Source organism: Sphaerodactylus townsendi, linkage group LG10 (genome assembly GCF_021028975.2).
Source record: "Sphaerodactylus townsendi isolate TG3544 linkage group LG10, MPM_Stown_v2.3, whole genome shotgun sequence".
Classification (NCBI taxonomy): domain Eukaryota; kingdom Metazoa; phylum Chordata; class Lepidosauria; order Squamata; family Sphaerodactylidae; genus Sphaerodactylus; species Sphaerodactylus townsendi.
In genome coordinates this window covers 2,019,230-2,028,463 of record NC_059434.1, presented here as the reverse complement: position 1 = coordinate 2,028,463, position 9,234 = coordinate 2,019,230, and the positions used below count along the sequence as shown (strand labels likewise).

General features: G+C 51.2%; 1 protein-coding gene across 1 annotated transcript; it reads left to right on the top strand.

Moving 5' to 3' along the window:
• The first annotated feature begins 399 nt into the window (after positions 1-399).
• ADRA2C (adrenoceptor alpha 2C) lies at positions 400-1,886 on the top strand. Its single transcript, XM_048509972.1, has one exon. The coding sequence runs from the start codon at positions 509-511 to the stop codon at positions 1,739-1,741; it is 1,233 nt and encodes a 410-aa protein (XP_048365929.1). The 5' UTR covers positions 400-508; the 3' UTR covers positions 1,742-1,886.
• The last annotated feature ends 7,348 nt before the right edge of the window (positions 1,887-9,234 follow it).

Below are 9,234 nucleotides of genomic sequence, written 5' to 3'. Positions count from 1 at the left end.
CAACCAGTCCCTCCAACTGTGGGTCTGCCAGCATCTTCACCATGAGTTAGCACCCCTTGCATGAAGTGGGCTGGGGGGCACCCAAGAGCACATTGACATTAATGGTGCGCTCCCCCCCCCACCCCTAGTGGGGGGAGGAGGTTGCTTTGATTTGCGTGGCCAACTTGGCGGCTGCCTGGACTCCTCGACTCCCTCGTCATGCCTGAAAAGGGTCTCTGTGGAAACGAGGCCCGGGAGAGGCAGGGCTGCCCGGAGAAGCCCGGTCACGGCTGAAACCGACGCCCCGGGGGAGGGGCCTGGAGCCCGGCGGCGGCCCCGATCCGGGCGGGCGCGGCCGCTCCGCTTTCTCTCTCCGGCTGCCCTCGGGCTCCCCGGCCGCCCCCCCCGCGAGCGCGCCTGGCATCGCCTCCCCTCCCTCCGCCGCCTGACGCCGAGCGCCGCGGGGCTCTCGCCAGCCACCTGCCTGCCAGCGACGCGGCCGCTGCACCCCGAGGGGAGGCTGCGGGCCATGGAGGCGGCGGCGGCGGCGGCGGCGGCGGGCGAGGGCAATGGCAGCAGCGGGGGGGCGCCGTCGGTGCGGGGGGGCTACTCGGCGGGGGGCGCGGCGGCGCTGGCGGCGGTGGTGGGCGCGCTGATCGCCTTCACGGTGGCGGGCAACGTGCTGGTGGTGGTGGCGGTGCGGCGGAGCCGGGCGCTCCGGGCGCCGCAGCACCTGTTCGTGGTGTCGCTGGCGTGCGCCGACGTGCTGGTGGCGGCGCTGGTGATGCCCTTCTCGCTGGCCAACGAGCTGCAGGGCGCCTGGCGCTTCGGGCCGGCCTGGTGCCGCGCCTACCTGGCGCTCGACGTGCTGTGCTGCACGGCCTCCATCGCGCACCTGTGCGCCATCAGCCTGGACCGCTACTGGGCCGTCACGCGCGCCCTGCAGTACGGCCACGGCCGTTCGGCCCGCCGCGTCAAGGGGGCCATCGGGGCCGTCTGGCTGCTCTCGGCCGCCATCTCGCTGCCGCCGCTGCTGCCCGCCCTGGCCGAGCCGCCGCCCGCGCCCCACGAGCCGCCGCGCTGCCGCCTCAACGACCAGCCCTGGTACATCCTGGCCTCGTGCGCCGGCTCCTTCTTCGCGCCCTGCCTCATCATGCTGCTGGTCTACGCGCGCATCTACCGCCTGGCCCGACGGCGCCCCGCCAGCCTCTCCCGCAAGCAGCGCCCGCCGCCCGCCGCCGCCCCCACCACGCCGCCCCCCGGCGCCCGGGAGCCCCTCGCGCCCGGCCGCGGCAGCCCTCCGCGCCGCCGGCCCTCCGCCTCGGCTTCCCCGCCGCCCTGGACCTTCTCCTTCTCGGCGTCCGCCTCGGGGCGCCCCCCGGCCTGGGCCGCCGCCGCCGCCTCCTCGTCCTCCCCGTGGCCGGCGTCGCGGGGGGAGGCGAGCCAGGCGCGCGAGAAGCGCTTCACCTTCGTGCTGGCCGTGGTGATGGGCGCGTTCGTGCTGTGCTGGTTCCCGTTCTTCTTCAGCTACAGCCTGTACGGGATCTGCCGCCAGGCCTGCCGCGTGCCCGAGCCGCTCTTCAAGTTCTTCTTCTGGATCGGCTACTGCAACAGCTCCCTCAACCCGGTCATCTACACCGTCTTCAACCAGGACTTCCGCAGGGCCTTCAAGCACATCCTCTTCGGCCGCAGCAGCGCCCGCAGGAAGGCCCACGCCCCCCGCGCCAGCGCCCAGCGGAAGGCGCTCTTCTCCTGGAAGTAACTTCGGGCCGGCCGGGAGGGGCCCGGGGCAGCCGCGGGCAGGAAGCCGGAGGGCCGGTCTGGCCGGGGGACTGGAAGGACTGTGCGCCTGCCGGCCGGAAACGCCCCGCCTGCGCAGGGGAACCCCCAACAAGACCCATCCCAGAGGAAGGAAGGAAGGAAGACCGCAGTGGGCTGGCGGGGGGTGCTCAGGAAAGGGGCTCCGCGGTTTGAACTGGGTGGTTTGAAACAGGACCTCCATTTCTTGGAGAGAAAGGGCCAAGTGCAGGGCCCGCTGCCAGGCACCGGCAGTCTTTTATACCTGACGGAAGACATCTATTTTTCCAACAGTTCTAAGGATCAGGGGGAGCTCCTTTCCCCTAAATAAATGTTTCTCATCTCTTCTGAGCCTTGTGGAGCTGTTCTTCCGCGGCTGCCGGCACTGGTGCTGAGGAGGACGCTTGGGTCAGCTTTCACTGAGGAAAATGTTTTGCCATGTTGGATTTGAACCCACGCCTCAGAGCTTGGGGAGAGGGTAGCTTGCTATTGTTTCTGGGGAAAGAGAGCATGCCGATCACTTTACATGTCCCCAGACATGATCTATTGATTGTCTGAATAATTTCTAACCGGCTGCGTTGCGTGCTCTTTTCCATTTTCACTGTCCCAAGAGTGGCTAAATCTTTGAGCTGCCGCCCTTTGGTCAGCACCCTTATCCTTTGACCAGTTTAGACAATCTTATTTTTTAAAGTCAGTGCACTGCAGGCCCCCGCCGCCCCTTTCCCTGGTTTGGACAAAATCTCTGGTGGGTTTTGAAGTCCCCAGGTGGATTTGTAAGTGGGCAGAGTCTCCTCCCTGGAAAAGCGTCACTCCCAGACTGAACAAATTAGAAACTTTTATAGAATCTTCGCTAGGAAAAGCATCGGAGCCATTAGCAAAACTTCTGAGTTATTGCGGGGGGGGGGGGGGGATATGAGTGGCCACCATCTCTTACCACAACCAAACAAAATTTTTTGCACCAGGTCATCTCTAAGTCACCATCACATTATAGAACATGCTCCAACACACAAATCTGAACACACTCAGGGCTCCCTGGTTTAAACATTGAAAGTAATGCTATTTTTTGAAGGGGGGGAATACCCCCTGAAATAGCATCACTTTTAATATTGTTTAGATTAGAGAGCCTGGATTCTCCTTTTAAATCCACCTTAAAGGGAGACTCTGGGCTCCCTAGTTCAAACAACATTGAAGGAGATGCTGCTTGAGGGGGGGGGATCTACCCTGGAACAGCATAATTTTCAATGTTGTTTAAACTGGGGAGCCCAGATTCTCCTTTTAAATCCCCCTTAAAAGGAGAATCTACCCCAAAACAGCATCAGTTTAAATACTGTTTAAACTAGGGAGCCCAGATTCTCCTAGAGAGCCCAGATTCTCCTTTTAAATCCATTTTAAAGGGAGAATCTGGGCTCCCTAGTTTAAACAACATTGAAAGTGATGCTGTTTCAGGGTAGATTCCCCCCTCCCCCAAAACAGCATCACTTTCAATGCTGGTTGTTGTGGGTTTTCCAGGCGGCATGGCCCTGGTCTGGTAGATCTTGTTCCTATCGCTGCTTCGATAGTATTCCTCATTTCAGGTTCTTCATTCTTTGAGTGGATTTAAAGGAATTGGATCTCTAGATTGTAACATTGAAAGTATTATGTTGAAAGACAATCAGATTCAACTGGTTGTTGTGGGAGCGGTGCCAGTTGTGGGTTATGGTCTGGTAGATCTTTGTTCCTAATAGCCACTTCGCTTCAGAGATGTATCATAGACTTCTCTGTGTCCAGACTTCTCTTATAACAGACTTCTCTCTGTGATACTCTCTGTGATACACCTCTGAAGATGCCAGCCACAGATGCAGGCAAAACGTTAGGAACAAGATCTACCAGACCATGGCCACACAGCTTGTAAAACCCACAACAACCAGTTGAATCTGGTTGTGAAAGCCTTTAACAATACTTTCAACAAGTTTTATCTAGAGTTCAGATTCTCCCTTTAAATCTTACTCCAAAGGGGTGGATTGAAGAGAGAACCTGGGAAAAATTTGAGGGCGCCCTGTCAGGGGAGCAAATGCCAGTTTTAACAGTGCAATTAAAATTTTAGGCTATCTTCAGGAGACTTCCCGGAATGATACCACCCAGGTTTCCAGAAGTTTGTCTATGGGTCCAAAAGGCGGACCATCTACTATTAGTCTCCATTGGAAACAATGGGGATGGGGCACTCCCTTTGGGCGTCTATAACTTTGGACCTCATGAACCAACTCACTAAACCTTGGTAGCATTAGCAGGAGATCATCCTGATGATACTATTATGTTTAGAGCGAGCTAGGGTCCAAGCAGTTATGGACCTTAAAGGGAGACTCTGGGCTCCTAGTTCAATAACATTAGAGAGATGCTGCTTGAGGGGTCTGCCCTGGAGTATCATAATTTTCAATGTTGTTTAAACTGGGAGCAGATTCTCCTTTTAAATCCCTTAAAGGAGAATCTGCCCCAAACTTAACATCAGTTTAAATACTGTTTAAACTAGGAGCCAGATTCTCCTAGAGGCAGATTCTCCTTTAAATCCATTTTAAGGTGGTGGTGGTTACCTCCCCCGTGGCATCACTTTCAATACTGATTAATGGAGGTTTTCCAGGCGGCATGGCCCTGGTCTGGTAGATCTTGTTCCTAATGTTTCGCCTGACAGGCACCCTCAAATTTTCCCCAGGTTCTCTCTTTAAATCCACCCCCTTTGGAGTGGATTTAAAGGGAGAATCTGGACTCCCTAGATTAAAAAACATTGAAAGTATTGTTGAAAGCTTTCACAACCAGATTCAACTGGTTGTTGTGGGTTTTACAAGCTGTGTGGCCATGGTCTGGTAGATCTTGTTCCTAATGTTTCGCCTGCTTCAGAGATGTATCATAGACTTCTCTGTGTCCAGACTTCTCTTATAACAGACTTCTCTCTGTGATACTCTCTGTGATACACCTCTGAAGATGCCAGCCACAGATGCAGGCAAAACGTTAGGAACAAGATCTACCAGACCATGGCCCTTTAACAAGCTCCAACCTTCAGTTGAATCTGAGGAGCCCAATGGCAACAATACTTTCAATGTTTAATCTAGAGATCCAATTCTCCCAAATCTACTCCAAAGGGGTGTGAATTAAGAACAAAGAGAAAAAAATTGAGGAGTGCCTATCGAAGACAATAGTTTAAGCTAACAGTACCAAAATTTTAGGCTATCTTCAGGAGACTCTCCTGATGATACCACCCAGGTTTGGTGAAGTTTGGTTCAGAGGGTCCAAAGTTATGGACCATCTACTATTAGCTCCCATTGGAAACAATGGGGGATGGGGCACCCCTTTTGGGCGTCCATAACTTTGGACCCCATGAACCAACCTTCACCAAACCTGGGTGCTACCAGCAGGAGACTATCCTGATGATACCACATAGGTTTAGTGAAGTTTGGTTCAGGGGGTCCAAAGTTATGGACCCTCAAATGGGTAGCCCCATCTACTATTAGCTCCCATTGGAAACAATTGGGGCTGGGGAACCCCTTTTGGGAGTTTATAACTTTGGACCCCCTGAACCAACCTTCACCAAACCTGGGTGGTATCAGCAGGAGAGTCTCCTGATGATATCCTGAAATTGTGGTGCTGCTAGCCAAAAAACTGTGCCTCCTGCTGGCAGAAGACAACGTAAAAACACTAAAAATACAAAAAAAATTAGAAATGGGCCCAAAATTTTCTGCGCCCCCAATGGTGGGCACCCGGGACATTTGTCCCCAGATGTCCCTGTGGTATCTATGCCTCTAGCTGCAGCTGAAGGCAGCAGGAAGGCCGTCTGGCCGGGAGTGGGCGTGAGACTCCTGTGGGCAGTCTTGGCTTGGGGCCAGTGGGGCAGATGCCCTGTGCTCTACAGGCTGCCTGGACACTGGGAAGCCAAGATAGGAATATTTTAATTGAATTAAATACAATGAGGGTAGGCAGTCTGGTTGCCACCTCTGCACCTGTGCCTTGAGGAAGGACAGCCATGGTCAGAGGCTGGTGGTGTCCCCAGCCGTGGTGTGGCTGCCTGGCCCTTGCATCCAGTGACTGAGCTGAGACTGGGACAGAGGGAGAAGTCATGCTGTGCTTTGGGGGTAGCAACTCTGTGTTTATATACCCAGTGCCCAAGGCCCATGGTCCTTGACTTTTGCCCAGGGCCCTCCTGAGTCACTAAGGCCAACCCTGCGTGGGACAGAGAAAGAGGCGTCCATCAGACATCTAGTTTCCCTCTCTATAAAATGTGTGCAAATTTCCGCTCTGCACAACTCTTTGCCTGAATTCTTCCAACTTTGCTTGGAAGATGCAAATATGGCTCACTTTCTCAAATGATCTTCTTGGGTGGTTTCAGAGTGTAGTCAGGTTCACTTGATTTGTAATCTGTGGAAACGAGAGCCGTTACCAGCTGGTGGTTGTTATGCAGCTTCACTCATTTCTTTATCTAATTCAATACTCCTTCACCCTCCCTCCCCAGCAAATGCTGGGTTCAGAGCCACACTGGGTTCTAGCTCAGCTTTACATGCCCCCCCTCCCAGCCTTGCAATCAAGAGATAATAACCTTGGATGCCTCCATGAACCACTGAATGAATTACGAAGATAACAAAAGCAAGAGTAATAAAAGGATAATAATAAAAATGGCCTGTCCTGCAGGTTTGATGTGAAGATTAGTAGTTGTAGATGTGAAGTGCTTTCTGCAGATAAAGCACAGTAATATACTAGCAACTGCAGTGCTGCAGCGAGGTTGAACTTCATGCCCAACACAGGATTTATATATCCCGCTAAAGCAAAAACAGGTTAGCATTAAAAAAACCCCACTTCTGATTGAGAGAGAAGTTCTTACCAATCCACTCACTTGCCAAAAGCAAGGGAAGGGACAGTGAAGGCAGCCCTGCTGTGCAGTCTCACCAGTTCTGCACCATTCCCAGTATGCCACCCTGAACTGGATGGCCCAGGCTGGCCCCATCTTGTCAGATCTCAGAAGCTAAGCAGGGTTGGCCCGGGTCAGTATTTGAAATGGGAGACCAGCAACAAAATCCAGAGTCGTAACTGCCAGAGGCAGCCAATGGCAACGAGCCACCTCTGATCGTCCCTTGCCTTGAAAACCCTATGGAGAGTCACCATAAGAGCCAGTGTGATGTACTGGTTAAGAGCAGGTGGACTCTAATCTGGAACACAGGGTTTGATTTCCCACTCCTCTATGTGAGTGGTGGGCTCTTATCTGGTGAACTAGATTTCTTTCCCTGCTCCTACACATGAAGCCTGCTGGGTGGCCTTGGGCTAGTCACAGTTCACTCAGAACTCTCTCAGTCCCACCTACCTCCCAAGGTGTCTGTTGTGGGGATAAGAAGGGAAGAGAGTTTGCAAGCCACATTGGGACTCCATACAGGAGAAAAAGGCAGGGTATAAATCCAAACTTTTCTTCTTCTCTTCTTTCTACCACCACCCAGCATCCAATTTTTTAAGTAAGATATACATTTTAAAACTGACAACCAACCTCTTGCAAAGCTTATCTTAAACTGTAGAATGCAACCATGTGCACATATAACCAAAAGGAAAATATTATTCATGCATTATCAGGACATCAGACTCGGGAGTTTTGAACATGTAATAAATGGCACAATCCTATATAGCTCTATACTCATGTTGGAACCCCCACGGAAGTAACTTTGCATAGGATTGCGCTGGAGTTTTGTAGGAAACAGAGTTTCAGCACCATTACAAAAGGCCTATCTCTACACACACATCGCCAGGCAAGAATGAAAATAGGCGTTTAGCGGGTTTTCAGGGCCTATCTTAATGTGGTCTGGTAGATCTTGTTCCTAATGTTTTGCCTGCATCTGTAGCTGGCATCTTCAGAGGTGTATCACAGAGGGAAGTATGTTACACTGTGTAACAGACCATGGCCACACAGTCCGAAAAACCCACAACAACCAGTTTAATCCGGCTGTGAAAGCCTTTGACAATACAGGGATAGTCTCCTATTTTCTCTTGATCATACAGGTGTTTGCCTGCAGCATCTGTCTGCCGCCCATCTCTGGTCTCCTCATGCACAGGCATTCTGCTCTTAAATTTTTTTATTTTTATTTATTTATTCGGTTTATATACCGCCCTCCCCTGGAGGGCTCAGGGCGGTTCACAACAAAAATACAAACAATAAACCATGATAATTCCGTACTTATAGTACTGGTCCTTAATTTAAAAGCAGCGCTCAAATTATAGCCTTTCCATTAAATACAGTAAAATGTAGATAAAAATACAGATGGCGTCCCGTAATTTAAAATTCCCCTAAAGGAGGGACAGCAGGGGCCTCGATGTTTAAAGGGGTGCACATATCAGCATATCAGCATTACATATCAAATGTAAACCTAGAGAGAAAGTCAGGGCTGAAGAAGCTGCTTAGAATGCCCGATCGCTTCCCAATTTCAGCACTGGAGAAAGAGGGCGTCTGCGTGTGCGCGCAGGGCAAGCTGAAGAACTCACTCTGTTGTAATCAAGCACCCAAGTGGTGGTGGTGGAGTACTTGCTGCATACATTGCATGGATGTGTGTGTGTGTGTGTGGAACACCTTAATTTAGCATTCCCATGCTTTTTGGAGCATAAACTAATTTGCAAGTGCAAACTTTTGTATTAAATCAAAAATCAGTTTTGTTTACTTTTTAAAATCCTTACAGAAAGACAAAAACTAACAATCTCTCAAGAATTCTGTCCTAATCGTATTGGTTTCAAATCTATCGCTTCCAGGTAAATCTACTTAGGGTTGGGTATAAGAAATTTTGTATATATTGGAAGAAGGGTTCATGTATCAAAAATACAAAAAGCTCATTTTCTGCACAATGTTAATGTTACGAGGGAATATTCCATCAATGGGGCGGGGGATTCCAGTACTTTGCAGTTAGGATCTTGGTAAACTACTCATTTCTCTGTAATTCCAGCTTTTGATGGACAGCCAAAGCCAGTTAGACAAACAGGTATCCTGGGAGATCCATACTTTAATTTAAGACATCCTTGTCACAGAGAAAGGCAACAGTACAAAGTTCACAAAGGATTTCTAGCAAACCTCTCATCTTCTGGTTTTCACATGAAATCATGTAGCTTTGCAACCTGGCACGTGCCTTGAACTTTGCTGTTTGCTGTCAGTCAGCTTGGCGGAGGAGCTGGGACTCTGCCACGGAAAGTTGCTGGGTGAACTTGCACCAGTTGTACACGTAGCTTCACTGGCAAGTCTCTGGATGGGAAATCTCCACAGAATGTGGGGGGTTACGTGGAAGTCAGCCATAACAAACCACTTCTGAATGTCTCTTGTCTTGAAAACAGTGTAGGTTTGCCCAAAATCAGCTGGGACTTGCCAGCAAAAAACAAGAAAGAAAACCATTACTATTTACCATTCAGGCTATGATCCTGGTGCATCCTAAAATTTTTGAGTGAGGTTTCTGAAAACCGACAGTCTCTGTAGAA